The sequence below is a fragment of the Chaetomium tenue genome, assembly GCF_020726465.1.
Source record: "Chaetomium tenue strain MPI-SDFR-AT-0079 chromosome Unknown F5144scaffold_2, whole genome shotgun sequence".
Taxonomy (NCBI): domain Eukaryota; kingdom Fungi; phylum Ascomycota; class Sordariomycetes; order Sordariales; family Chaetomiaceae; genus Chaetomium; species Chaetomium tenue.
The window spans coordinates 2,700,590-2,726,869 of NW_027117330.1; the positions used below are offsets into that span (position 1 = coordinate 2,700,590).

General features: G+C 55.8%; 11 protein-coding genes across 11 annotated transcripts; 3 read left to right on the top strand and 8 right to left on the bottom strand.

The window, feature by feature from the left end:
• The first annotated feature begins 572 nt into the window (after nt 1–572).
• F5144DRAFT_562302 (glycoside hydrolase superfamily) lies at nt 573–2,811 on the top strand. The gene is made up of 4 exons (XM_066788310.1): nt 573–1,400; nt 1,491–1,574; nt 1,650–2,501; nt 2,556–2,811. The coding sequence occupies exons 1-4, from the start codon at nt 1,043–1,045 to the stop codon at nt 2,585–2,587; spliced, it is 1,326 nt and encodes a 441-aa protein (XP_066646572.1). The 5' UTR covers nt 573–1,042; the 3' UTR covers nt 2,588–2,811.
• Nucleotides 2,812–2,894: 83 nt separating this feature from the next.
• On the bottom strand, nt 2,895–3,675 carry F5144DRAFT_484280 (glycoside hydrolase; the record flags this gene model as incomplete). The annotated part of the gene is made up of 2 exons (XM_066785429.1): nt 2,895–3,066; nt 3,140–3,675. 2 exons carry the CDS (start codon nt 3,673–3,675, stop codon nt 2,895–2,897), a joined length of 708 nt encoding a protein of 235 aa, XP_066646573.1.
• A 758-nt stretch (nt 3,676–4,433) lies between these two features.
• Nucleotides 4,434–6,394, bottom strand: F5144DRAFT_484776 (amino acid permease-domain-containing protein; the record flags this gene model as incomplete). The annotated part of the gene is made up of 5 exons (XM_066785465.1): nt 4,434–4,908; nt 4,983–5,062; nt 5,119–6,005; nt 6,083–6,154; nt 6,214–6,394. 5 exons carry the CDS (start codon nt 6,392–6,394, stop codon nt 4,434–4,436), a joined length of 1,695 nt encoding a protein of 564 aa, XP_066646574.1.
• A 1,522-nt stretch (nt 6,395–7,916) lies between these two features.
• On the bottom strand, nt 7,917–8,912 carry F5144DRAFT_590406 (uncharacterized protein; the record flags this gene model as incomplete). Its single annotated transcript, XM_066790151.1, has 2 exons — nt 7,917–7,964; nt 8,256–8,912. The coding sequence occupies 2 exons, from the start codon at nt 8,910–8,912 to the stop codon at nt 7,917–7,919; spliced, it is 705 nt and encodes a 234-aa protein (XP_066646575.1).
• A 210-nt stretch (nt 8,913–9,122) lies between these two features.
• On the bottom strand, nt 9,123–10,141 carry F5144DRAFT_119931 (uncharacterized protein). The gene has a single exon (XM_066782203.1). It carries the CDS (start codon nt 10,002–10,004, stop codon nt 9,333–9,335), a length of 672 nt encoding a protein of 223 aa, XP_066646576.1. The 5' UTR covers nt 10,005–10,141; the 3' UTR covers nt 9,123–9,332.
• An 82-nt stretch (nt 10,142–10,223) lies between these two features.
• F5144DRAFT_527138 (TAF6-like protein) lies at nt 10,224–12,169 on the top strand. The gene is made up of 2 exons (XM_066786847.1): nt 10,224–10,853; nt 10,919–12,169. Exons 1-2 carry the CDS (start codon nt 10,466–10,468, stop codon nt 11,932–11,934), a joined length of 1,404 nt encoding a protein of 467 aa, XP_066646577.1. The 5' UTR covers nt 10,224–10,465; the 3' UTR covers nt 11,935–12,169.
• On the bottom strand, nt 12,170–13,481 carry F5144DRAFT_562311 (uncharacterized protein). The gene is made up of 3 exons (XM_066788311.1): nt 13,128–13,481; nt 12,925–13,006; nt 12,170–12,823 (listed from the first exon to the last, which is right to left on the bottom strand). Exons 1-3 carry the CDS (start codon nt 13,165–13,167, stop codon nt 12,379–12,381), a joined length of 567 nt encoding a protein of 188 aa, XP_066646578.1. The 5' UTR covers nt 13,168–13,481; the 3' UTR covers nt 12,170–12,378.
• Nucleotides 13,482–13,880: 399 nt separating this feature from the next.
• Nucleotides 13,881–15,461, top strand: F5144DRAFT_119979 (uncharacterized protein). Its single transcript, XM_066782204.1, has 3 exons — nt 13,881–14,543; nt 14,610–14,847; nt 14,917–15,461. The coding sequence occupies exons 1-3, from the start codon at nt 14,107–14,109 to the stop codon at nt 15,169–15,171; spliced, it is 930 nt and encodes a 309-aa protein (XP_066646579.1). The 5' UTR covers nt 13,881–14,106; the 3' UTR covers nt 15,172–15,461.
• Nucleotides 15,462–16,544: 1,083 nt separating this feature from the next.
• Nucleotides 16,545–18,444, bottom strand: F5144DRAFT_120076 (major facilitator superfamily domain-containing protein). The gene is made up of 3 exons (XM_066782205.1): nt 17,820–18,444; nt 17,414–17,769; nt 16,545–17,360 (listed from the first exon to the last, which is right to left on the bottom strand). The coding sequence occupies exons 1-3, from the start codon at nt 18,335–18,337 to the stop codon at nt 16,678–16,680; spliced, it is 1,557 nt and encodes a 518-aa protein (XP_066646580.1). The 5' UTR covers nt 18,338–18,444; the 3' UTR covers nt 16,545–16,677.
• Nucleotides 18,445–20,397: 1,953 nt separating this feature from the next.
• Nucleotides 20,398–22,818, bottom strand: F5144DRAFT_120096 (peptidase S8/S53 domain-containing protein). The gene is made up of 5 exons (XM_066782206.1): nt 21,662–22,818; nt 21,590–21,608; nt 21,341–21,531; nt 21,204–21,275; nt 20,398–21,138 (listed from the first exon to the last, which is right to left on the bottom strand). The coding sequence occupies exons 1-5, from the start codon at nt 22,630–22,632 to the stop codon at nt 20,496–20,498; spliced, it is 1,896 nt and encodes a 631-aa protein (XP_066646581.1). The 5' UTR covers nt 22,633–22,818; the 3' UTR covers nt 20,398–20,495.
• Nucleotides 22,819–24,554: 1,736 nt separating this feature from the next.
• On the bottom strand, nt 24,555–25,248 carry F5144DRAFT_562324 (uncharacterized protein). The gene has a single exon (XM_066788312.1). The coding sequence runs from the start codon at nt 25,209–25,211 to the stop codon at nt 24,627–24,629; it is 585 nt and encodes a 194-aa protein (XP_066646582.1). The 5' UTR covers nt 25,212–25,248; the 3' UTR covers nt 24,555–24,626.
• Between the last annotated feature and the right edge of the window lie 1,032 nt (nt 25,249–26,280).

Sequence of the window (26,280 nt, forward strand, 5' to 3'; positions counted from 1 at the left end):
TTACCTGTAGGGCAAGTATACGTACCTATCTTACCCTTATCCTATCTCCCCACGTACGATGATGACAGGACGTCGCAAGCCACGCGGTGGCTTCCGGTAATACAAGTTGTCAGTCACCCTTTCCCCTCCCTGTACCTGAACCCCTTGAAGAGTGCCCACATATTCTTGACGAGACGTCTCATCCGAGTCGACGCGGGCGACAGCACGGGTAATACGAATATTGATCTTGATTGGTGCGTTGAGTGTCCCCCCTGAGGAGGCTCGGCGGAGGGGCGGCCGCCGTGCCTTTACAGGTGGGCGGCAGTAACAGTCGTATTCGTGACTGGAGTGATCCCCTCGAGGGGTCAAGTTGCATGGCATGGACTGAAGTAACCCCGCTAAAGGTCCACCTCAGCATACCTATTCCAATTGCGGTAGATCTAGACGCAACATGCTGAGCCCATGTTAGGATATTTTGTAGTAATTTACAATCTTTGGGGTCCCAAATGTATAAATACATACGGTTATATCGCCCGGGCCCGATGTTAAGATCTCATCAGACACCATTTCAAGAAAAGTTCAGGGTGGTATGTACAAACTTCAAAGCATGCATGGCACTAGGACCGCGGCACCTCGGGATGTAACGGCTGGGAAGAAGCCCAGCTGAGCTGGGCCAGCTCCCGTCTCCTCGTCTCGCCAAGCGTACCCGAAGACCCAACTTGAGGAAATGTCGCTTCATCGGTAACTCTCGGGGTATACACGCCTCCTTGCCCCTCCTGCCTCGGGGAAAAGCACTCCTAGCGAATATGCGGACTGCGAGTGATCAGACATGCATTGCAGACTCAATTGCAGCTCCCTAGCTTGGCTGTGCGGAGCCACGGCTTCCGTATTCTTTTCGGATCTCTTGATGTAGCTCACACTCCTCAAGCTATTGTTGTTCAAGAAAAAGTACTTCTTAAGAGAAGAATGCAATCCATGGACTTCAGTGACTACCTAGGTTGAGCCTTCTAAGTCTAAGATTCATCACCCGTTAATTACCTCAGTCAGAAGACAACTGCTCAGTATGCTAGTACTCTCTGTACTCTCGGGACTCGTCCTGGCCGGACCAGCAGTGGCCATAGTTAGCCAAGATGGAACGGGACGCCTTCCAGCTATGGGTTGGAACTCGTGGAATGAGTACGGTTGTGATATCAAAGACAGTGATTTTATCAAGGTTGGCGAGTTGTTGATCTCATTGGGCCTGAAGGACGTGGGTTACGAATACGTCAACATCGACGACTGTTGGAGCGACAAGGAGAAGAGACGAGACCCAACTACCAAGGAAATTCTACCGGACGAAGCCAAGTTTCCCCAGGGGATTAGCCACACTGCTGAGGTGATTCACTCCTTGGGGCTGAAGCTTGGGATATACAGTGACGCTGGTTCGTACCCCCCTATTCTCTCACATGATGCTACATGGTGAGTAAGGTATGGCCGCTCGCTGGAGAATACTAACTGGGAGAATCATGTAGGAACCGACACATGCGGGGGATATGCTGGCTCACTTGGCTACGAGGAAATCGATGCAGCATCATTTAGCAGCTGGGGCGTTGATTGTCAGTCAAGTTCTTGGTTATCATGTTACCTGTCAACCCTCCCACGCATGCATCAGCTGACTGTTCGCACCGCAGACCTCAAATACGATAACTGCAATGTTCCCACCGAGTTTTTTGATGAATATGAGTACGTTCCGGAAGGACCAAACACCGATGCACCCATCGGCTACGATTGGGGAACGTCCAAGACCGCCAAACGCTACAATGCGATGCGAGACGCTCTCCTCAAACAAAACCGAACAATCCAATACTCCCTCTGCGCATGGGGCCATGCCCACGTCGAACAATGGGGCAACAACACCGGACACAGCTGGAGAATGTGGGGGGACATCATGCCCGCGTGGGAAGGCAAAAGTGAGTGGAGCTGGGGGCTGATGCCCATCGTGAACCAGGCATCTTTTCTCTGGAACGCCACCGACTTTTGGGGACACAATGACTGGGACATGCTAGAGGTCGGCAATGGGAACCTGACCATCGAGGAGAACCGGAGTCACTTTGCACTGTGGTGCATGCTCAAGAGCCCCCTTATCATCGGCACCCGGCTCGACACCATCGAGAAGCCCATCCTCGACATTCTGTCCAACAAGGAGCTCATCGCCTTCAACCAGGATCCCGTGTACGGTGCCTCGGCAATGCCTTTGAAATGGGGCTACAACGAGGATGGCACTTCGGACATGGTTCATCCCGCCGAGTACTGGGTGGGCACTTCGGTGAAGGGCCTTCACCTCTTCATGCTAAACACGCAGGATAAGACTGTGAAGATGCAAGTCCAGTTCAACAGCATCCCGGCGCTCCGCCATCGTGCCAATGCCGAGTACCTGGTCCACAACATGTGGACCGGGAAAGACTTGGGCAGATTCCGCGGGAAGATAGCCTTGGATGTGGCCCCTCACGACACTGCGGCATTGAGGATCACAACTATTTACGGTATGATCGTGTCACTGGCTTCAACCTTGATATTTCATGCTGACTAAGTGGTAGGACGTCACCCCCGCCCCGAATGGACACCATAAGCACTTGAGGAGAGCAGTGTGGTTGACGCTGAAGGAGATGGGAGGCAGTGCCGTCACCCTTGAGGTTGTACCGGTACCTACATCCAGAGAGGGATGAGTTGAGCGTTTATTCAACTTCACTATCAAATAGACGTCTGCTTCTAGCACAACCATTCGAACACATTTCGGCTCCCCTTGAGCAGGCCGCCAGAGGCTGGGACCTAGGACCCAAGGTCCATAGATGCAACGGAATGCAAAGTTCCACATGACCTAGACAGGAATCAGACTTCATTAATGAAGTCCCATGCTACGTTGCGAGATGCGCCATTCAGCAAGAAAGAACCTGCGGTCCGGGAATCTGATACGGCCGACCCCCACCATTAGGGTTGCCAGTGTTGTCGTAGATGTTGATTTTGATGCCGGGGTGGTCGGCCTTGTACGCTCCGGGGAAGCTGACAAAGTTCGTGCCCGTGTTGGTGCCGGAGCCGGTGACGCGGATCCTAGTGGAGAGAAAAAGGTCAGTCAATTGTGGTGGAGCAAGGGAACGAACGACCCTCAAGGATGGAAACATACTGGGCACACTCCATGTAGAACTGGGCTTGCCCCGAGGACCCCGCGCTATGGAGAGCGATGAGCTCGACTCTCATCAGATAGTCGCCGGGGGCGACGCAGGTCGGCATGTTGAAGTAGTGCCATCCGGCGTTGGATATCATGGTATCGACTGCCCAAACTCCGCCGTTCAGGCCGCTCTCGGCAATCTTAAACCACTTGTGGCCCGTAGTCCCGGCTGTAGCGGCATTGTCGACCTTGGCGAGGTAGACGATGATGGGACCCTTGTGGCTCCGTGCGATGGGGTGGTCGGGATCGTTGGGGGACTGGGCGCCGCCGATAACGTGTCCCCACCAGGCACCGACCCGCGCTCCGGCGGGGATGCTGATGATGTTGTTGTCCTTAAATTGGATGCCGGTGTTGCAGGCAAAGTTTCCGTCATTGACGTTCATGATCGGGTAGTCGCTGGAGGGGGCGCGGACGCCCTTAAGCTGCCCCTGATCCTGTCCATTGACTGACACCTTCTGAAAGATGGTGTGGCTGGAGGCAACGGTCACCATGCCGAGGAATGTTGCCGACAGCTTCATGTTGTGGGATGATGTAAATCGAGGCACAAAAATGAGGTAGGAGAAAGGGAGACGGGTGGTTGGATCCTCCTTTGAGTCCTTTCTCTGGCAGTCTTACTCTTATATACTCACATGTTCAATCTAAATTGTGTGGATCAACGCTGAATATCTCAAGTACCGAACTTGCAAGGTCTCCTTGCAGAATTGCACCATGGAATTTGGCAAGGTATCAACAGACTTTTAGTGCTCAACAGAATAGCGTGGTGCTCATGAATGGAACAACGAAGGTATTGATATTGTCATTAAATCATATTAGTCCGTCGTTATTTGACTGGTGTATCGTGGCTAGGCCTTGCCTAGCTGAGAGCCATATTTCGCTCCCATTGGAGAGATAGAGGGTTCGGATGTCCTCCGTCCGCGCTGTGTTCGGTGGCCCGGCGCTACCCTAGCCGGTAGGACGGTACGAAAGTGCGGAGTGCATGTTCAGCTGCCGACGCAGCATCCTCGCTTCGGTACTGCAACGACGTAAGTGAGAGGGAGTCGAAGGAAAGAAACATCTTGGACGTGTGGTGTGCCATAAAGCACCTGGCGGTCTCTCGTTGCAGGCAACCTCAAAGTTCAAACATCACGAGGAAAAGCTCACAATCTTAAAGATAAAACATTAGCAAGTCTATCGAATAACAATTCCAAACGAGGTCCACGCTTCAAACTAGTAAATACAAACCCAAGCCCATGTCTGCCCCCTCATACCATCAATCAATACTATTGTAACCTTGCACCTTACTGCCACCACTCCCGCCCAACAACGGCTCCTGCACCCCCTCCCGCAACAACCCCTCACCATCCACCAGCTTCCCATAAACCACCCCCCTCTCCCCCTCCTCACCACCCACCTCCCCCACCCCCCCAACACCACCTCCATCACCTCCATCACCTCCACCCCCCCACCCCCAAACCCCCATCCAAACAACCCAATACCCCACCCCCAGCACCAACACCCCCGTCCCCACCAACGGAAACGCATAATACGGATACCCATCCGCGTTCCAATCACTATTGGGCGGCACAAAGGGGGTGACGACCAGGAAGATGTTCAGGCACAGATAGACGACCGGCACGGGCAGGTAGGTCTGCCAGGGCGAGGACCAGCGCTCGGAGCGGCGGAGGCGGAGGTAGATAAGGCCGCCGGCGACGAGGGCGTTGGTCCAGGCGCCGGGGTAGGTGTATCTGATGGGAGGGTTAGTGGATGGGTTTTTGGGGGGGGGGGGGGGGGGGGGTGGGGTGAGGGGGGGTGGACATACAGGTTGACGATGAAGTTGTAAGCTGGGCCGGGTGGGGGCGCGAGGAGGACGATGATGGTGACGATCCAGTGGAGGAGGAGCTGGGGAGGTAGGTTAGTCGCTGGATGGCTTAAGGGGTTGCTGGGCGGGCACTTACTGAAGCGGCAGGCGTGTTGAAGGGTTTGGTGGATGCCCAGAACTTGCTCCATGGCAGTACCCCTTCTCGAGCTAATTCATAGTTGACTCGCGAATGGGCAAAGCTCACCGCCAACACGTTGCCGATGTTGCTGAGCGCGACCAGCGCTGGGAGGCTCCTCGCGGCGACGCTTTCACCAAACATATTCCGAAAGAACAGCCCAGCTACGATGACCTCGGACTTGGCAAGCTCCCCCTTCGGAATGGCGGCAAAGTACGCGACGTTGGCGAGCACGTACAGCACCGTGATCCCCACAACCGCAAGGGGGGCTGCAATCTTGAGGGTCCGCTGTGGGTTCTTCAGCTCCCCCATGACGTAGTTGGCGTTTTCCCAGCCCTTGTAACTGTACACCACCTGCAACAGCGCGGTCGCATAGGCGTACGCCCCACCACCACCATAACCATCGCCCTTCTCGACCGCCCAGAAGTCGTCAAAGTTATGAGGATCCGGAACCAGCCGGTAGCCGGCCAGGGCCGCAAACCCGGAGAAGACGATCAGCAGCAGCACGAGGACCTTGAAGATGCCGAGGGCATTCGTCAGTCGGAGTCCCCATTTCGGAAACACGCCGTGCAACACCACAACAAAAGTCATGCACGCGACGGCGATTGCGCGGGGGATCCAGCCGTCGGGCATGGGGTGGCCGATGGCGAGGAGGATGTAGCGGCCGAAGGCGAGGGAGTTGCCGGCGGAGAAGCCGAGGAGGACGATCTGCACGGCGAAGACGCTCGTGGCGAGCCGCCGTGGGCGTCGGAAGATGCGCTCGAGGTAGTTCTTTTCCCCGCCTGAACGGGGGATGGCGAGGCCGAATTCTAGGTAGACGCTGAGGCCGGAGAGCGTGAGGAGACCGGCTGGGTTGTGTCAGTGGCGGACCTCAGGGGCGGGTTGGCTATGTGGCTGCCTGTGAGTGGGGTACAGGAGGACGTACCGACTGCCCATAGCAGCAAGCTGATCCCTACCGACCCGGTGGCCGCGAATATGCTGGAAGGTGTTGAGAAGACTGGGTGGGGGTTAGCATATTGGATTTGGCGGGTGCGTGCGAGTTCTTAGGGGCCCTACTCCCAGTCCCGATCATCTTGTTCAGAATCAGGAACATAGCGCCAGCAACCCCAATCTGCCTCGGGTCGTTTCCGATGCCAGTCAACCCATCGTACTCGAAGGTCTCGCCCGTGCCTTCGCTGCCTGTGGGGTCGTCATCGACGGGCTGACTGATGAATCTCTTGCGGTTTAAATTCTCCATCACGATCGGCGGTGTGGAATCCCTGGATGTGTGATGTTTGCAGGATTACAGTCGCCAACTCCCGGTCGCACGATCTGGGTCTCGGAGGCAGTTGTCGCGAATCATATTGGGCGATGTTTGATGTCTTGGACTTTGGTGACTCGACGTGATGTCTTGGGGCGCTAGACGATTGCGTGCTTTTAAGCTTTGATGATTGCACCCGATTGGCCCAGCCAGTTCCGGTCCACTTCAATCCGGCTCGCACCGGCCGGGGCCGGCATGGACCGGTCCCGGATCTGAAATCGGCTTGGCATCTTCCGGTGGTCATCAAAACCGGACTACCGTCCTATCCGGGCGCCTCATAACATAGGTAGCTAGACACAACTCATCGGCTGTTTCACCCCTGGTTGTTGGTTAGTTAACCAGTGCGGACCTTTTGACAGGCACTCGAGTTGAGACTCACGAAAGTAAAAAAGGAAAAGAAAAGTCAAGAGGTGGGTGGATGCTCAAAGAAGTTAAGAGAAAGTACAAGAGGAACATTTATTTCACCCATGTATCTATCGATACTAGAACGTATGTCTCGTCTGCCTGAGAAAGCATGCTCTCGGCTCTTGGGAAAGGCTAGTTAACTGGGCCATGTTGAATGGTCGAGTCGCCAACGGAAACGTGAAAAGAAAATGAAATCGTACAACTGTTGTTTGTGTTCGGTCCGGTGTTCGGGGTCGACGAACGGCAATAATGCATGCAGCCAAAGGGGCCGTCTTGCTGTCTCTACTCCTCCGAGGTGTATCACATTCTGTCTCATCCGAGAGCCGCCAAGTCGTGCACTCGAGTTGTCTACCGGGTAGAGAAGCCCGGATGAAGGGATCCTCCGTTCAGATGAGGGCCATACGTTGCCGGGGTTGGTTGATAGGTTTCAAAGATTCCGGGGACGGAAGGTTGATCAGCCTGAAGGCTTCCCGAAAATTGATGGCCCGCGTAGGGATCCATCTCCCAAGGCGAAATGGCCAGGTTGGGGACGTATGGGGTGGTTGCCGGTGCCGTAAACTCCGTTTCGTTCGGTTGAGGTGGCCATCCTTGATGATACCCATTGTCTGGAGAGCATTGGAACGAGTTGGCCGTGGCCAAGCCCCCTTGCTGCTGGTGGGTTGCCGCATGAAGGTAACCGATGAAAGAGGAGCTGTTTTCTCCAACCCCGTTCGGCAGCGGATGCAACCACCGCTGACGCGGGGCTAGTTGCTCGTTGGGAAGAGATGGCGCCCCGGCGGAGCCTCCCCTTCTAGCAACGTCGCGACTACTCCCGTTTCCCCGGCGATGCGGCTTCGTCGACCGAGGGCGCAGGGAACCGGACACAACGGGAGTCCTTTGGGGAACTGCGGCCTCCAACTTTTGAACCCACTCAACAAAGCTTTTTTGAAACTGTGAGTTCATGCCCGCCACAATTTCATAAGAGATCTGCAGCAAGGTATCCGCGTCCAGCCAACTGCTCTGCAAGCGTTGTGTGAGTATTTTAGACACAAGCGCCGCTTGAGCATTTATGTCTTCATCCATGGCTTTTTTTGCCATGGCAGGAAACTCGTCCACTGAGGCCCTGATGCAGGGTTCGAACACTAGGGAGCAAGGTTAAGTTTTGTTCTTGGTAAAACTGATGAACTCCATGCGTACCTGGCGAGGGGACTTTTGTATCATCCGGAAACAGGGTTCTCCATAATCCTTCCCAGCTGGCGACCTTGTGACGGTTCTTCCTTGCGATGAGAAGGTTATCTATATCCTCGGTGATCCCATCCTCAACGTCGTGGGCCGGGTCCTCTTGGTTGCTAGGCCCTGCCTCTCTCTTGTGACAAGTTTTGATATGTGACCTGTTTTCAAGCAGTCAGCATACCAGCAGCTTCTGTCTTGGAGTCTCAATGGGGGCGTACTTGAGATGGCTGAATTCCTTGAACGGGTTCATGCACTTGTTATGATCGCGGATGTTGAAGCGCTCCTTGTTTCTCTTGCGGTACGGGCAGTTGAGCGGCCCATGGGTTGTCCTGCTCCCGGCCCCTCTTTCTTCACTGTCGTCGCCAGGTTCGTCGTCGCTCTGTGGGTCGTAGTGGTCCTCTGTTTCCTGGCTTACTCGACCGTTACCGGGATCAGATCCCAGCTCGCTACAGTTATCGTCATTGCCGTATCCTGGGACCTGAGTGTACTTGAAGGAGACCGCTGACCCGAAAGACGAGGCTGTGGTACCAGATGCTTCGTCACGTGCCGGAGCAAGAGATGAACTGAACGCGCAGGCGTCCCAGGAGGAGCTCATGGCCGGTGCCACCGACCGGCCAAAGGGGGGGTAGTGGGGAGATGTCGCAAGATCCGGACCGGAGACGGACTGATAGTCCGAGGGAGGGCCTGGACCTGTGGGGCAGGACAACCGCCGGCCACCCGCGGGGGGCGGCATAAGGCGCGGAGAGGTTGCCGAGGGGCGAGACATGAGCTGAAAGTCACTCCTAAACATGGGCTCGGAAAGCATGGTAGCCCTGGGAATCGGAGACTGGTTGTACATGGCGAATGTCGGCTCCTTTAATTACAGTGCAGCCACACCGTTGGAAGAAGGCTAGATCCTGAGGCATGCATGAGCATTGACATGTCTGATGTCTTCTTAAGTACGTTCCCCGCGGATTTCCAAAAACAACAGAGCCCACCAAGTTTGGGTACCACTCCTCTGTCGAGGCTGGGCATGGATGCTGAGCCGTCTCTCCTAGCCGCCAGTTGAGTTTTCGGCCTGCTCAAGCCGTAAAACATTCAATTAGTTCTTGGCAAGACGTGGCTCAGGAACCACCACAGTACCGACCATCTGCCGCCTTGGAACAACAACCCCCTTGATGGGTTCGTGTCAAACCGGAGCCCAGCTGGTCTTGGCAACACTGCCAAGTCGAGCCTTGCAGTGCCTGCAAGCTGAATGGTGCGCATGCGCCTGATTGGTTTACCAGCACTCAAATGTACTGGCGCCGGCCAAGGTTACCCAGCACGGAGTGCTTCCGCAAATATGTCGCGCGGACGGGGCCGGCCACAAGAGTGGTTGAAGCGGCCCGATCGAAACGCGACCACACCCTGTACTCACCGATATTCTTCTAACGGCAGGTTGCAGTGCTACTCTCGGCCAGAAGCGGAAACGCCGAGGAATAGTTATGGCGCATCTCGCGCGTGTTGCGGCTAACAAAAGCAGCCCAAGGCCAGCCTTTGAGTAAACCGGGCAGTCAGCAGAAGAGCCTTGTAGAGCTGAGAAAAACTTAGCTGGCATGGGGCTTAGCAGGTTTTCTTGGTGAGGGTAACTCCGGTTCTGGGCAGATCTGTGCGTCAGGTCTCCTGCATGGTAACGCTCTGTCGGGTCAACGACAGCTCGCTTGCTTCTGCAAGCAATCAAATGAGACAGAACAGCCAGGCTCGAGCCGGACTGCTGGAAACCAATACAGTTGGCAAGGCGATCACCATGAGCGCCAATAAAAAATGCACAAGTGCAACGATGAATCACAGATGCAGGGTGATGGGCAAATGCCATGTGCAGCGGCTGAGGGAAATTTCGAGCATGGCGATGGACGATCGGCATGGGAAAGGGTTGCACCGGATGCAAAAAATGACAATCAAAGGCGGTCATTCAAGCCCAACCTAGCGCTCCGAGGAGCGTGATGGCGGCAGGCTGCCAAGGTGTGAGCGAATTGGTAAGAGGCTCCGAGCCGCAAACGAATGGAATCGCAAAACTATTCGTAGAAAGGCAGAGAGGCACGAGGGGGATGAGGCCCAAGCTTCGGAGGTTCCGTGGTGGGGGTGGGGGACCAAAACTCGAACGCAACGTATCTGTAGTGGGCATGCCCAATGCTTCCACAGCCACGGAAAGCAAGGAACCCTGTCGCTGCGGCTTGGCGCGAGGCCCCACCAATCTTCCTGCATCCTCTTCCAGCATGTCGGGGATACCGAAAGCTCACCTCTCACCAAACAATTCGAAACCACCATCCATCCATATCGGTGGGTAATTTTACCCTAGCCCACGACTTCGAATCGCCCGCATCGGTAACCCGTTTCACCTTAGCGCAACAGCCTCGTGGCGCTGTCGCGAATATGGCAGCGAACGACGGGCCCAAGCTGCTTTGGAACCCTGACAACGTCCGAGATGTGGCCGATTCAATAGGAATATCGCTCGCCGACGAGCCACTGCGCGTGCTCGCCCAGGATGTTGAGTATCGAATCGGGCAGGTCATCGTAGAGGCTCTCCGGTTCATGCGCGCCGCCAACCGCACCACGTTGACCGTGCAGGACGTCTCACAAGCGCTCAAAGTGCTCGATGTTGAACCACTGTATGGGTACGAATCAACCCGACCACTACGGTACGGCGAAGCAAGTCTTGGCCCTGGTCAGCCGCTCTTCTACATCGACGACGAAGAGGTCGATTTTGAGAAGGTCATCAACGCCCCGCTGCCGAAGGTGCCGCGAGACATGAGCTTTACTGGTGGGTGTACCTGTCAAAACTAGGAGATTACCGTGCATGCCCACCGCTAACCACCCGCGTCACAGCTCATTGGCTTGCCGTCGAGGGAGTCCAACCATCCATCCCCCAAAACCCAACAACTGCCGAGACTTCGTCCAAAGACCTCTTGCCCAAGGGGCCCGGCGCGAACCCGGCCTTGGCAGCCCTCGCGGGCAACGACAACGTCTCGTTCCGGCCGTCGGTCAAACATGTCATCAGCAAAGAACTGATACTGTACTTTGATAAGATCCAAGCCGCCATACTCGACGACGACCCGGATGAGGAAAAGACAAGGCTCCGCGAAGCCGCCCTCGAATCGGTCCGCTCCGATCCCGGCCTGCACCAGCTCCTCCCCTACTTCGTCAACTTCATCACCAATCAAGTCACGCACCACCTCGATGACCTGTTCGTGCTACGCCAGATGATGGAGCTCGCCGAGGCCGTCATCCAAAACCCCAACCTCTTCCTCGACCCGTACGCTAGCGCGCTCTCGGCGCCCGTGCTCACATGCCTCATGTCGCGCAAGCTGGGCGGGGCGGCCGCCGACGAGGGCTCCGACACGCTGCGGGAGCAGTACAGCCTGCGCGAGCTGGCGGCGGGCCTGCTGGAGATGGTGGCGCGCAAGTACGGCGCGACCAACGCGCTGCTGCGGCCCAAGCTGACGCGCACCTGCCTCAAGCACTTCCTCGACCCGACGCGCCCGCCCGCCGTGCTGTTCGGCGCCCTACGGGGCGTCGCCGCCTCCGGCGGGCCCGAGGCCGTCCGCGTCCTGGTCCTGCCCAACCTCAAGAGCTTCGACGGCGCCGTGCTGCAGCCCCTGCACGACAAGGGCGAGCCCCACGCCATGGAGCTCGAGATGCTCGTCGGCGGCATCATGAAGGCTGTCGAGGCCCTTGTGGGCGGATCCGGCATCCCCGTCGCTAACGGGGTCGCTGATGTGGATCTCTCGAGGGAGGGCGAGCAGGTTGTCGAGTTCTTGGGGCCGATCGTCGGGCAGAGGGTTGCGCGACTGGGGAACCATGCGCTCAACAGGGCCATTCTGGAGGTCCGGCATTTGGAGTAGTGCTTCCCTAGGGATTCCAGATCCATGCGCGAGGGAGGACGGTAGGGTATGCGCACGGCGTTAAGGGGTCCAAAGAGGCCAAAGGCTGGGCTAGGGTTGGGCTTGTCATTTGTTCCTTTTTCCCTTTTTTTCTTTTTTTCTTTTTTGGCATGCGTTAGGAGTATCGGCATAGGAAATGGCGGTCGTCAGCAATGGATAGTAGTAATTCGAATGAATACCATCACTTGCGCCAGGATGCTCATATATGTGTATGTGTCTTGACAAAGAAACAGGTCCTATCGGATTTGTGTAGTCCATACATGGTGTTGCTCCTTGTCCAACCCCCTTCGCCAGCTCATAATCGTGACATTCTCTCAGCACCTTGCCTTCGAGCCGTGGTACTCTTCTTTACCCCCTCCCACTGTACTTTTTCCCACCCTCATCCCCCTACCAAACCGCCCCCCCTCAAAGGAAGAAAGCAAGGTACAACCCGCTAACCACGGACGCACCCCAGATATACCACCCCGACTTGACAATCGTCTGACGCTTAAACCCCACCGCCATATCAAACAGCAAATGCCGCACGCCATTAATCGCATGGAACGCAAACGGCCACGCCGCCAGGAACTTGAGCGCGCCCTTGGCCGCGAACGGCAGCGCGCCGAACGCCGCCGCCAGCGACGCGCTCTCCAGGTGCCAGCCCACGAGCGGCGCCGCCAGGTACGCCGTCGCGAACACGTACAGGCTGCCGCTGAACGCCGACCCCGTGATCCGCATCCAGATCGAGCCCCCGAACCACGTCTGCTGCTTGTCGTACACGTCGAGGTGGGGAGACACCGGCCGGTTGAGGCGCTGCTTGGCGAGGATCGCGGTCGCGTCGGCGGGGGTGAGCTTTTGCGTTGCTACGGGCCTGTGGGGGTTGGGGGGTTATCGGGTTAGTGATGGGTGTTGGGTTGGGTGATGACGTCTCGGTCGTGGGATAGGCGGGGTGGGGGGGTTGATGGTACGGACCTCATCTGGGTGGTCGACAGGGGCTGGGCCAGCCCGAGCCGGGCTACGTTGGCGGTGAAGAAGGCATTCGGCTTGCCGGCGACTATGGTGTTGCTATGTGGTTAGCGTCCATCCGTGTGTGTCTCGGTATCGTCCCCTCGGGGTTTCGGGTTGGGTTTGTTCGGTCGAGGGGAGCTATAATCTCTCAATGGAGGGAAGCGTACCTCGGCGCAGCGCCGTCGTTCCTACTCGTTGGGCAATCATATTGTGGGCTGGCGGCAGAGGGCGAATCCTGAACCAGGCGTGTTATCGTGGGATGCGAGATTTGAGGTCGATGATGCTGGGCTCTTGAAGTTGCGCATCGGAATCGAGCCCCGGCAGGTCGGCACCTCGGCTTCAGGAGCCAATGGGAGCTCCGGCGATTCGAATGCTTAGCCTGGTTGGTTGCAGCTGCGGCTCAGCGAAAACCCAAGCACGTGAGTGGAAGCCCCACGCTCTTGGCGCGGCTTTTCAACCGCATCCGCGTCACAAAATTTTCCTCTCCTCTTTTTCCTCTTTCTTCTTCAGATAGTTATGGGCGTCCAGCCATGGCATTGTCGCCTCAATCGGCTATGCATATGTGGCATGGGCACTTTGGTGCCCATGGATGCCCAGAGAAGAATGAGATCCGTCGTTAATCACTGTCGTCAGTCTCCCAATCTGGCGATTGTTTCATTTTTAGAGATCTACATTTCAACTTGGGACTTTTGATGCCTTAGGTATGCAGTCACAGACCAGAACGTGCGATTATTTCCTCCAAACACGTCCACCCTTAAATGGGTCACCATGCGGGGCAGAAACCCCGAACCCAAATATAATCTCCCAGCATCGTTGTCAGTCCCCATGATCACCCTTGCTCCTGTGATAATGGCGTTGTACTTGCAATGGCAGTTGCTTCATGCGCTGTCTAGCCACCACAAATCAGTATGGGCCGCTATTGCGTGATGTTTCTCCCACGCCCAGTCATCAGAACATTTCCGTCTCAGCCCTGTCCTCTGCCAGGCAATGCTACAACAAGCGTGAGCCGCACTTTCGGGGTTAGGGTTATGTGAAACCAAACAATGATCGTTGCCACCATGCAACGCGAGACAACATAGCACATTGGCAACCCATTCACACCTCTTCGACTCACCAACCTCACCACTTAATGCACTGTAAATCGGCATGGTATCTACAATCATCAGCGAATTACGAGCGTTGGAACGCCGCAGGTTCCAGCTCCGCCTTGTCGATCGTCTTGAACAAATGCTCAAGGCTGTCCTCCCCGGCAGTTTAGCTGAACCTCGGATTTTCGACCACGAATTGGAGTCTCTCTCAATCCGCAAGCTTTCGCCCCTGGATATCGATGAAGACCAACCGCTTGACCTCGAGCTTGTATTTTTTCAGCCTTACCCGGACAACGAGATCCGAACCCTTGTCGAGAATAGCCACGCGCAGGCCGGGGACGCCCGCCCAAAATGGCACCATTGCCAAAAGTTCGATCGCAAACGCTGGTGTGGCGATACATCCTGCGCTAGTTTTCAAATGGGCTGGTTTATTGAAGCCGTTGGACGCTACCAGCGAGGGGTTCTGCCAAAAACCGCTTGGGCACTGGGTCGTCAGTAAGTAACACTGGATCCTGTAGCTGTTTACTTTCGCCCGTGGAACTGACGACAGGCACGAAATAGATGTATGGACAGCGATTGCCCGTATTATCACGAGTCGCTCGGGGATGGCAAGTTCGTGACCTGGGACGACCATCACGTGGAAGGCAACCTCAAGCCGCATGTGATGATGGCTGTTAAATATCCGTACCCCATCCCGGGCGGCCTTGGTTCCATGCTCCGTGCGGAGGTGGCAAGCGCCATACACTGCATACTCTACCAGCTCCGGCACGGGTCATTCGTGGATCACCGCATCTTGCCGGTAAGCTGAGTCCCACCTGGGCTTTCTAGTGTGGATGCAAACCCGGGACCATAGCTGAGAACGGAGCAGGTTTTGGTGCGCACTTACTATCACGATCGAGGTGCGCGCATTACACAGGCTCATTGGGACAACAATCACCTAGTAATCCGGCAATCGCGCGTCCTGGACTTCCATGCGCCCGAGCCGACGGATGACGCATATCTTTTGGTACGCTGGATTGCCAATACGCCCATAGGCGAGACACGGTATCCGAGCTCTGCATGCGAGGACCAAGAACTACGGCGCATATTCGCAGATCGAGGCACATGCAATGGCATTAACTGATAAGGCGTGGTGGTCTGGCTAGTATGGTATGGGTTTCGTCGTTTGTGCCGGCGCCATGCTCGCGTGGCTGACATCTCCCTTTGCTTGAGGGTAAAAGGAGGACTTCCCAGTCGGTGTGTGATAGATACATGGGAAGGGATATTTTGTAGGTACCTAGGCCACATTTCGGAAGCCACAGCTTGGGGTACATCTTGGAACTCTTCCAGCCCTCTGAACCTCCTATCTGCTTCTTTGGCCTCTCACCCAGCCAAACCAGTCAATACCAACTTAGTCTTCGGCTCTCCATCCAATTCGATTGTTTGCTTAAACCATCTCATCTATTTTTGTTTTTTTCCAGGCCGCCGACACATTGCGTTGACAAGGAGGGCCTGATTGCTGTGCCGCTCCATCGGTGTGCTTCGTTCTCCTACGGGAAGAGTATAAGGGGAAGAGTTCCAGTCGTTTGATTCTACACTGCTAAGAAACTACGCAGGTGGTGTTTTTACAAGAGGATATCGAGAGACTTCGACATGATATAGGACGTACGACTTTCGAATTTGTCTCGCTCGAAGCTCATCACTGTAGATGAATCCGTCTCAAGAAAGCAAATTGGACCTATGGACCCACAAGTTGTCCTCACTGCCCTGGCTCGACTGGCAGCCCGAGCTTGTATGTACGACCTGACCTGCCTTATGTTCTTTGACATGTTTCCGAGCCTTCACCTCAAAATATCCAAGTGTCTCGCTTGCTACGCCGGCCAGATGCATCGTCATGCCAAGCAGGTTGGTACTTCAAGCCACCATATGATCCTCGTAGTGGTATAGAATGGACCATAAACGTAGACCACAAGGAAACCATCCTCGGGCCCAGGGGGTAATACAGCCTATAATGCTTCAACCATTCATCGCGTGTCAACCTCTTCGTGCTCTCCAACCCCTCCGCCCCCCCGGCCATCATCGCCCTTTTGTCCTCTAGTGTCTTTCAATGTCTTGCCGCTCAAGCGTAATTTTTTGCATTTTCAGCACCAAGGTCTATGGATTGGCCCAAGGGGGTTTCGGGAGACGTCCCTCAACGCAGTAGTACTCCCAGTACGCATACAAATCTTGAATCACAATATAGCACTTTTCGTCATCTTGTGATCTAAGGCGGCATATAATCGGACTCAGTTGGTTAGCGGCCCGCCAGCAATTATACAGGAAGAGAAATAGAAAGAGAAACAGAAAGAGAAATAGAAAGAGAAAATAAAGTAGAAATAAAATAAAGAGAAAGAGAAAGAGAAAATAGAGCAGAAAAGAAAAGGAAGCGAAAGAAAAAGAAGGAGTCAGGACACAGGAAGGAGTACGCGTCTAGCATCACCGTTTCGCTTGGCCAACTATCCTGCAGCAATTTAACGATCAAGAAGAAGGCGAGGTATCGCGCTTAAGCGGTTAATGCAGACTAGTAGAGTTTGTTTATAACCGATAATCAAGGTGGAACATCCAATACTAGCTCTAACCGATTAACAACCTTGTGCGGCATCCCGTCAAATCATTTCTTCTCCCCCAGCGTCCCAACGTCCTCCGTCCCCGCCACCACCGGCTTCGACTCCCTCGTATCAGCCCTCTCCAAATCATCCGCCGCCTTGCCCTCCTGCACCACATTCATGCCCGCCGGCAGGGTCTTCTCAAACTCCCTGCCCCGCTTCTCCGGCCCCACCGCCGTCGTGACCGCAATCCCAATGGCAATAATCGCCGTCGCGATGCCCATGGTCGGCCCGTACGCCTCGACACGGTTGCCGCTCTTGCTCGTCACGAAATGGCTCTCGGCGATGGCGTTGACGATCTGGGCGGAGGGGGACGAGATCATGTTGCCGAGCTGGTAGGTGAGGCCCGGGAAGGAGGAGCGGAAGGCCGGCGGGGAGAGCTCGTTGAGGTGGATGGGGATGACGCCCCACGCGCCCTGGATGAAGAACTGCATGAAGAAGCCCGTCACCGACAGGCTGCGCTCGCCTTCGGGCAGGATCCACGCCGGGATGAGCACGCCGCTGATGATGGCGGCTACGATGATGGTGCGGCGGCGGCCGAACCATTGCGAGATGTACCCGAGGATGGTGCCGCCCACGCAGGCGCCGGCCTTCATGAGGATGCTGGCGCGACTCGCGCCGTCGTTGAGGAGTTCTTTTTGGGTGAGCATGAAGGTGGTGTAGCTGTCTTGGGAGGTGTGGCTGTAGTCTGGAGGGTGGGTCAGCATAGGAAGGGGGTTATGTGGGATGCAACTGGCTTACAGTTGAACCAGGTCATGAGGATGATGCAGTAGACACACATCTTCCACTCCTGGCCCAGCATGATCTTGGTTTCCCTCCAGAACGCCGACGGATTGGCCTGGGCCTTCCCGGCCTTGCGCGCTTCGATGAACTGCTGGGACTCAGGGAAGAGGCAGCGGATAAGACCAACGCCGATGGATATTCCGGCGGCAATCCAGAATACGGTCTTCCAGCTTTCGACACCGCCGCCTACGCCGAGGTTTGCGCACGCGGCGCACACGTAACCAAAGGAGTACCCCTGCTGGAGGATGCCGGACATGAGACCTCTGGCATCCGCCGGGCTGTTCTCCAGAGCCATGGCGATGGCGTTGCCATATCTATTTCGTGTTAATGATTGTCGTCGAGGTGGAATCAGAATAAAACATACACTCCGCCCATGAACAAGCCGAACAGCGATCGCACAGCCAAGAACTGAGAGAACGTGGAGCTGTAGATAGTGGCGATTTGTAGCACACCGAGCACGATCATGTTAACCACCATGGGCCATTTGCGCCCCCATTTGTCACCGGCAAGGCCAAACATGGCCGCGCCAACCGACCTCAGCAGCAGCGTGAGGGTGATGGCGGTGGAGATATTGGTTTTGGTGGTATTGTAATACTCCGAAAGCTTGACCTGCTGAATGGAGAGCGCGTGGAAGTCGAAGGCATCGGCGGTCCAGGCGGCGAAGCCGACGATGAAGAAAAGCCAGTCGCGCCCGGACAGCTGAGCAAGCAGGCTGATGGGGTTGCGCAGTGGTACGGGCCGCGCCCACTCTGTGCTCGTCTCGCCGAGTTCGTTGGTGACGACAACACGCTGCTTGAAGTTGAACAGGTCGTGCCATGACTGCTTTGCTGTTGCCCACACCCCCTTGGCGATGGGGTCGGCCGGTTCGTGCGTGGATTCCATCCCTTTGTTGCTGCCGCCTTATTGCTGCGTGGACAATAATAATCGGGCGACGATGTCTGGGAGAAAAGGTCTGCAGAAAAAGCAAGGAAGGGAGCAAGACATGTGGATTTGGAACACAACTGATCTGCAGAGCTGGGCTGAGATGATGTCTTATAAGGCCTGCTTCTTAGAGGCGGGATCATGGACGCCCACCGCTATCTGGGCAATGATTGTCTCACATCCCTTCATGCGAGTCTGCCAACTCCGTTACTTGCCGGCCGCATGGTGGGTGGTGTGGTTTGTGGTGCCTTGGTGAGCAGGCGGCATCCCGAGTGTGACCATGCCAGGGATGCGGTGCGGGGTTGAACCCCACGATCTCCAAACATGTTGGGGTGAGAACTAGTTGGAGATGCATACGCAGCCTCGAGGCAGTTGGGCCGAGCACACTGGGGTGCCGGGTTGATGGCTGGACGAAAAAGAGAAGGGATTCTGGGGTTCTGGGGAAATTCTTGGCTTCGGTCACGATCCGAACGGGGAAAGATCTCGTCCTGCCAAGCAGCGGCTTCGTGTTGCCTTAGGGTCTTGGCCGATGCTTGACTAGCTTGCCAAGAGCGGGTTCTCTCATGGCTTCCAGGCAATGCCGACCGCCATCGCTACCGATCAGTGGTGACGATGTGGCACAAACTCGGCGAAATAGCAGGAAACAGCGGGGCCCCACGGACTGGGAAGCAGGGAAGGCAGCTTTCATCAGCTTTCTGATGGCCACGTGAGGCTAGATGCACGCATGGACAGACACGCTGTAGATTACCTCCAATGTTGCATCAGATAAACCCCAGGAACAGAGTGTGGATGCCGTTAGGTAGTCTATTCGCGGAACTCACCGTTCGTCGACAAAGCTAGGGCTGAGAGAGCCCAAAGGAAGAAATCATTCTTGCTGACTTGGGCCATCAAGTTCATCAACCTCCCCGCCAGCCAAACCCACAGCAGAAGAAGCCGTTGCGGTGGGAGTGGGCCAAAACGCGGGGATACCCGGCACGGCCTGGGCCCAGCTGACAGTGCCGGGTTGGCGGGCTCCCACCCTGCCGCCCTCCCGACTCCGGAGGTTGAAGTGGTCAACTTGTGGGGAAAAGCTTCCTCTTTCGTTGTGCGAAGGAGGTAATTAATTGCGATGTCGAACCCGTAGCGGGGCCGGCGGGTTTTCGTGCCACGGTAAGTTCCAGGCCCCTCGGTGTCTGACTGGGCAGTCCGTATCTTTCACCTTCCCAGTTGGCTCATGCCGGGGGCCATTTGCAACGTCGATCGGTCATCCGCGTGCTTTCTTCAGTGGGGCACGTCCGGGTCCAGACTAATACCGAATCCATTGCTGTCCTTCGCGCGGGGACCCCGATTGGAGTGGTATCAAACCAATCGTCGACCTTGCTATTCTGCTAAATATTCTTCCACGGCCTTTCAACGCCTGGTTCAGCTCGGTGTTTTGTCGGACATTGACGGGGATATCAATAAACAGGGCCCTATTGAGGCACTTGGCATCTGCATTAGTATGGCGGGAAACATGGTCGGTAGTTACGATACCTCAATATGGACTGATCGTAGAAGGGCGAGAACATTGGCGTGATTCATCATCTGAGACAAATGCGCCGATGTCCCACGCGAGCAGTAGCTTGTGCAGATGACCCTGGTTCCCCGGAGAGTTCAACGGTCTCGGTTAAAAATTTGTGATTTAAAAATATCAAACGAAGGGGAAGGGGATGGGCTCGTGAAGCATGAGCCAAGGCCCAGCAGGTACGGGCGAGCCCTATACTGCTCAGGGCTGAGGGCTGCTCCTTCCGAGTTCAGTCAACCCGGGCCAGCCATTCCCTGGCTCACTCGCGTTCAAGTACAGCCTGGCAGCCCTGATTTGTATTTTCACCATACAGTTGTGCAACGTGCTCTTTCCGCCTTCTTGTCCATGGTGACCAAGAGAATTCGGAGATGGGAAAGTTGACTGCACAAACGGCAACCAGAGTCATGTACTGTACCGAGATATCCATTCTTTTACACCACGAAGCAGCTTAGCGGAATAGATCCGAGGCACGCACATTGGGAATACGCACAACTCCATTCGCACAACTCGTTCTGAATACGCACAACTCAGGCTGTATTATGGATAAGAGATCTAAACACCGCAACCAGGGCCTTCTCAATCACGCCCCCCGACACTGACCCCAATATTGATGCCAACACCGAGGCCAACCCCAATCTGCAAGTGCTTTCCGCCAGGCGCGGTCAGATCCAGCAATTTATCAAAGACCGGGGTGCCCAGCCCCGTGACGGGGTCCCAGCCGGGGGTGGCATTCCAGCTCGCGTAGGGGACAAAGGGCGTCGGCAGGCCCGAGTACATGTCCTTACCCGTGCAGCCCGTGGAGCCGCCGTGCACAATGTCGGTCAGCGCGCCCTTGCGGCTCACCTCCTTGGAGTAAAGCCAGGGGTTGAGGAAGCCCAGCGGCGGGCGGCCCTCGGCCAGGCGCGCGTTGTTGAGCAGGCTGATCAGCGCCGCGAACATGGGCGCCGACGCGCTGGTGCCGGAGACGAGGATGTCCTTGTTCTGCGAGAAGACGTGGTAGGCCACCCCCTGCGCCGCCACGTCCGGGAAGCCGCGCCCTTCGGGGTTGTAGAGGCCCTCCCAGCGGCCCTTGAGGTGGTCCTTTAGGTATTTGGACACGGCAGAGTCTTGGTAGGAGGGGCGCGGCCAGATGTCGGAGAAGCCGCCCGAGGAGAAGGACACGGCCTGCTCTGGTTGGACGTAGCGGGTACCGCCGACGGAGGTGACGTAAGGGCAAGCGCTGATGGCGTTGGCATTAGCTGATGTTATTGTTGAGTGAGGGCGGGGGGTTGTGTGTAGACTTACGCAGGGAAGATGGGCAGGAAGCGGGTTGTGTTCTTGCCATCGTTGGTCTGGCATGCGGAGCCGACGCCGGTACTAATAAACAAACAGCGTCAGAACCGCATCTCTAGGTGTCACGGTTGCCAGGAATGCCGGCTTACTCTCCCGAGGAAAAGAGAATGGACACGCCGCGAGCGCCCAGCTGGCCGATCATCTGGCAGACCTTCTCGGCGTACGGGCGAGGCACCGACTGCTCATCCTCGCCATAGGACGTGGTCAGGGTCTGCGGCAGCTCGTGGTCGGGCAGCTTCAGCAGGTAGGAGAAGAAGTCGAGGTACGGCTCGTTGGAAGACTAATTTCATTAGCACCACACGACATGAAACAAAATCTCGAAGGCCACCTGGTCATACCTCGTCCGCGTCCGGCTGGCTGTGTTTGGGGTTAGCGCAATCCCACTTTCGATGTTCCGTGGTACAACTCACTCAAGATCCGGCACCAAAGGCCCACGCCCCGCAGTGCTGTAGTACGTAACCGGGGCCTTGTAAGACAAAGCGACAGCGTACTGAATATCCAAGTTGGCCTCGATATCGTCCTGCTCCGACGGCCCCTGCTCGTTCACCCCGCCAGCGACGCCCACCGCGGTGAAGTTGGTGTCGGAAGCATACGGCGCGTACGTGTCGCTGAACAGCTCGAGCTGGTCATACTTGGCCCACTCCTCCAAATACCCCGCGACACCAAACAAGCTGTTCTTGCTGGCCTTGGCCTGGTACGAGCCGATCTTGTACAGCGCCCGCAGGCACTCGGGGGTGATACTGGTATTGCACGCCTTGACATCCAGCTCCTGCGGCGGGATGGCGGACGCCACCTTCACCTGCGGCTGCACGGGCGGCTCCACCACCTCAAACACCTGGCTCCGCGCCGGCCTGACCTGCCCGAACCGCACCACCGGCGCCACCATCCGAATATGCGGCGCGACCTCATCGGGCACCGAATACCGCAGCGCGCGCACCCTCTTCACCTCCGTACCATCCTGCCCCCACACCCCAAAATCTGCCTCCAGCAACTCCGCCGCCTGGCTTACCGTCACCCCAATATTCACCCACTCCCCATCCGCATGCACCTGGCCCGGCGCCACGCCCGCCCCGCGCAGCCAGGCCAGCACGGCCGCCGTCGACTCGGCCCGCGGCGCCAGCAGCGAGGCCAGCGTGTCGCGCGTCAGGTGCTGTCCGTAGCGGGCATGCGCCGGGTCGGACACCTCGTACAGCGTGCGCTCGAAGAGCGCTTCGTTGGGCTGGTGCAGCGCGATGCGCAGCTTGAGGTGTTGCGTGGAGGGGGCGTCGCCCAGGCGCGTCCAGCCGGCGGGCTTGGTGGCCAGGGACTCGAAGACGGTCGAGCCGCATTCGCCGAGCGTGGCGGCGAGCGCGGCGGTGAGGAGGAGCGTGTGGTGAAGCATGGTTGTTGAGCTTCTTTCTGGGCTGCCTACCGAATTGGCAGCCTCTGTTGGGAGGGAGTGCACGTGGAGGAGTTGGTGCGGTCCTTGAGACCTTGACTAAGGTGGGAGGGGGGTTGTGGACTTGTGGTGAGGGAAGGGGGGGAGTAAAGGAAAGATCGACCTACGACTGCGGCAATGTTTATAAACGCGCAGAGGCAGAGGTGCTGGTGAGAAAGTGGAAATACGGATTGCCGTAGCCATCACCTACCAACTTCCCTTTCCGGCCTGGGATCACCCTGTGTTGGCGATTGGGGATGCACACGTTGTAAGCCGAATTGGCCAATCCAAGTGCCGGAAGGGGTGTTGTGGTGGGTCATATTTGCTCAGGAACACATGCCCAGCCAGGCTAATGAAGCTAACAAAGGGAGGAGGGCCGGGATGGAAATGCCGAGAAAGCTTAGCCCAGTGCCCAGAGAGCTTGTTCCCTCTGGTATCCCGCCCGCTCGCTTCCGGGCACCCGATGCTTATTCCGTCCGCCGCCCACATGGCCCCCTGAGCCCCCTTTTTGGAGCTGCCGTGTTGGGAAGCTCAGAGCCATTGCGTGCTGTGGGTAACTTCCCAGCCTCTTCCTGCTTCGAATTGACTAGCGCAATCCCAACCGCGGGATTTAACGGGGTGGTGTGGAGGTGTCTGCTCTATCAGTAAGGTAGCTTCTGCAGGCATGACGCGGGCAATATATGGGCTCATGGGTTCAAGGAAGGTGGATAATATGAGCCCGTAGATTGCTCGCGGCAGCACCCGAAAGCTGTCGTCATCGAAACCCCTCTAAGCGAGATGGAGGGGCAGGAACAACTTAACCTGCAACTCAAGAGCTCGGGTGTCGCCTCAGCTACAACTTCATCCCGACCTTCCACGCGCTTTCGTGCCCACGTTCGCCAAAAATCTGTAACATACCACACCGTAAACGGCTATTACTCGCTATTCGGGCCCGGCTGTGATGACCGTCCCAGGATTGTAATGTGCCACAGCTAGGATTGTACGTGTGTATGTTTGCACCCGGCGGATGGGACATCTTACACCACGGCAAGGGCAGCTATTGCTACCACGTGCCCCCACATACTTGTCTGGAAAGGGTGGCGGGCCGAAAGTACGGGTTGGTTTAACATCCGGAACGTGGCAATTGGGGCGCTTGCGCATGTTGTCTGTGTCGGCCGTAATCTAAATGGTACTGTGCTTGCTCCCTTTTAGCTTGTGATACTTGTCGTTCACTTGTTTACGTTGTATGTACTTTAATTTGATTATGTCTCCATCTTGGTGCGAGGGCCAAAGTCCAATTCCCAGGGGCATCCGCGGAGGTCTCAATCTACGACAGGATTACGACACAAAACTATACTTGGTTGATATGCGTTAGATTTCAGAGTCAAGTTCGAGGACGGTGATGAGCAAGCAAGGATGTTGCTGTAAAAGGATGGGTTGGTTGAGATGGTGAGACTATTTTTCGTGCAGGAGCACAGGGTATAAGTGGAATATGTTCGGCTTCCAGCTCAAACCTCAACTAGCAACGGGCTTTTATAAGGTACTCCCTTGAGCCCCCTTCACTTTCCAAAATCTTCCTTCCGTTTTGTTTGCTAGATTCGATTTGAGGTTTCCCAGCTGCCAGGTCTAACGTATCTCTGCCCTGATCCACCTTTTAATCATATCATGGGTGCCATCCATCCATAATGTTGGTGACCAGTAGCACTCAAAGATTCCTAAATATAACAGGCTTATCTTACCTTGCAATATTTTTCGTACAAAAGATCACACCGAATTCGAAGAAGATTGACAAATAGCATCACTAAGGTTGTCTGACCTGCCGTACTGCATCCCGCCTCAACCATGCGGATAGATCTCCCAAGACTTGAAGACTGGACATTGGATAATAAGTTTGGGTGAGTAGATGCTGCTACTAAAACGGACCAGCCGTTGATTTCAGTTTCTATCAAATTCGCGCCCCTTTGTCTCCCTCGTCCTATCTAATGTGGGCCCAAGATCCCAAGATCACGAAAGCCTGCGTGGGTTTCAGGCTTAGCGGCAGCAAACTTGACGAGAAACTCCCCCGAAGCATTGGACACTTCCTTCTTGGTCTCTTTAACAATGTGCCTCAGTAGGAGGTCGATGCTATGAGCGGCGGCATTCCCGGAATTCTTTCCCGGCCCCGATTGGGACTTTAGCCAGTTGTGACAGTGAATGTTGAGGAGCAGCGTTGGCTTCAAGACGCGCACGTTGCCGACCATGACAATATCGGTCATCTCCTCGGGACACTGCTGGTGGACCTCCTTTGGTTCCCAAAATGTGATGGGAATGTCTTTACCGCCGTTCTCTCTGGTATAGAAGACGCCTTTGTTCGTAACAAACTTGAAGCGGGTGGTGGTGCGGCTCGTACATAGCTTCTCAGCCCTCCTCGAGGGGGTGCCAGTAGGCACGAGGACGTCCACGGAGCTTCCAACGGGGCCAATGCCGAGTAGGGAATTAGCGGCGCTGCCGATTATGACGTAGGACTTGTCACCCAAAGCCGTGGCGAGTCGGCCGACAATGTTATCGAGGGTCGCGGAACTCATGCCCGGCTGCGGCGATGGAGTGGGGGGAGGACGAGGTTCCGCTACGGTAATCTGAGGGCCAGGTGGTCCTACGTTGACAATACGGGGGGTAGGTTTTGCGGCATTGTTATTCGCTGCCGTTCCGGGTGTTCCCGTACCGGCTGTCCGTGTCCCAGTTCGTGTTCCGGATGTTGATGTCGCAGTTGCCGATGTTGCAGTTGCCGATGTTGCAGTTGTCGATGCTGTAGTTGTCGATGCTGCAGTTTTCCTTGCCGCAGGTTTGTTGCCAGCTGTCGAGTTGTCCATATTCTCCGCGAGTTAATCAGCTGTTGCTGGATTGAGTTTAATTGTGATCTCTTTCGTGCGAGTAGAATCCGCGTTGTTTGTATGAGGTATAACAAACCTGCAAGAGTGGTGTTCTTCGTTCAAGATCTTGTGTCGACACGTTAAGATTGGAGGTTGATTGTTCTGTTTTTAATAATACTTATATGAAAACGTGGTGCTAGGGCAAGATTATATTCATATGATATTCTAGAAGGGTTTGGAAGGTTTCACGTCTATATTCCTGTCAGCTGTACTGAAACGGACTGCAAGAATGCTGCCTAGTTAAGAAGTTATGGACCAAGAATTAGTAGACCGGGAAATTCGGAATGCTGCTTCCGCGGATGTGGCTTAGTTAGACCAGAAGGATTATTAGGATGCAATTGCACCATAACTTCCAAATTAGGAGTAAGAGATGGTCCCAATGTAATGGCCAGGGCGGCCCGCGTCGCGTTTAGGGTCGATGGATTGGCACGCTTACATCTGTCCACGACATAGATCCTACAACCCGGTCGTTTCCAATCGAGAGGGTGATTGGTGGTTCGATTCATGATTTGGAATATCGGACTACACTAGCTGTGGTATTTGTGTTACGGTCCCGTCTCAGAAACGCCAACTCACAGCAAAATCGCGGATCCCCTTTTCATCAGTTGCTTCAGTAGCCTCGGCAGCTTCGGCCATAGCATCTTATCTTTGAAAGCGCCTCCTGCGTCTACATGTGTAGGCAGTCTCGATCGAAGCCTTGTTCGATCACGCCTTACCTAGCTTG

Bases quoted from the DNA above. Each gene is read 5' to 3' on its own strand.
- F5144DRAFT_562302 (XM_066788310.1), top strand. From the start codon at position 1,043: ATGCTAGTACTCTCTGTACTCTCGGGACTCGTCCTGGCCGGACCAGCA. The intron at 1,401-1,490 runs GTTCGTACCCCC...AGAATCATGTAG, and splicing joins TGGGATATACAGTGACGCTG to GAACCGACACATGCGGGGGA. The intron at 1,575-1,649 runs GTCAGTCAAGTT...TTCGCACCGCAG, and splicing joins TAGCAGCTGGGGCGTTGATT to ACCTCAAATACGATAACTGC.
- F5144DRAFT_119931 (XM_066782203.1), bottom strand. From the start codon at position 10,004: ATGACCGCCTTTGATTGTCATTTTTTGCATCCGGTGCAACCCTTTCCC.
- F5144DRAFT_527138 (XM_066786847.1), top strand. From the start codon at position 10,466: ATGGCAGCGAACGACGGGCCCAAGCTGCTTTGGAACCCTGACAACGTC. The intron at 10,854-10,918 runs GTGGGTGTACCT...CCCGCGTCACAG, and splicing joins GCGAGACATGAGCTTTACTG to CTCATTGGCTTGCCGTCGAG.
- F5144DRAFT_562311 (XM_066788311.1), bottom strand. From the start codon at position 13,167: ATGATTGCCCAACGAGTAGGAACGACGGCGCTGCGCCGAG. The intron at 13,007-13,127 runs GTACGCTTCCCT...GCAACACCATAG, and splicing joins AACGACGGCGCTGCGCCGAG to TCGCCGGCAAGCCGAATGCC. The intron at 12,824-12,924 runs GTCCGTACCATC...CAACCCCCACAG, and splicing joins CTGTCGACCACCCAGATGAG to GCCCGTAGCAACGCAAAAGC.
- F5144DRAFT_119979 (XM_066782204.1), top strand. From the start codon at position 14,107: ATGGTATCTACAATCATCAGCGAATTACGAGCGTTGGAACGCCGCAGG. The intron at 14,544-14,609 runs GTAAGTAACACT...GGCACGAAATAG, and splicing joins GCTTGGGCACTGGGTCGTCA to ATGTATGGACAGCGATTGCC. The intron at 14,848-14,916 runs GTAAGCTGAGTC...AGAACGGAGCAG, and splicing joins TGGATCACCGCATCTTGCCG to GTTTTGGTGCGCACTTACTA.
- F5144DRAFT_120076 (XM_066782205.1), bottom strand. From the start codon at position 18,337: ATGGAATCCACGCACGAACCGGCCGACCCCATCGCCAAGGGGGTGTGG. The intron at 17,770-17,819 runs GTATGTTTTATT...AACACGAAATAG, and splicing joins GGCTTGTTCATGGGCGGAGT to ATATGGCAACGCCATCGCCA. The intron at 17,361-17,413 runs GTAAGCCAGTTG...CCCACCCTCCAG, and splicing joins CCTCATGACCTGGTTCAACT to ACTACAGCCACACCTCCCAA.
- F5144DRAFT_120096 (XM_066782206.1), bottom strand. From the start codon at position 22,632: ATGCTTCACCACACGCTCCTCCTCACCGCCGCGCTCGCCGCCACGCTC. The intron at 21,276-21,340 runs GTAAGCCGGCAT...TTTGTTTATTAG, and splicing joins ATTCTCTTTTCCTCGGGAGA to TACCGGCGTCGGCTCCGCAT. The intron at 21,139-21,203 runs GTAAGTCTACAC...CAACGCCATCAG, and splicing joins TTCCTGCCCATCTTCCCTGC to CGCTTGCCCTTACGTCACCT.
- F5144DRAFT_562324 (XM_066788312.1), bottom strand. From the start codon at position 25,211: ATGAGTTCCGCGACCCTCGATAACATTGTCGGCCGACTCGCCACGGCT.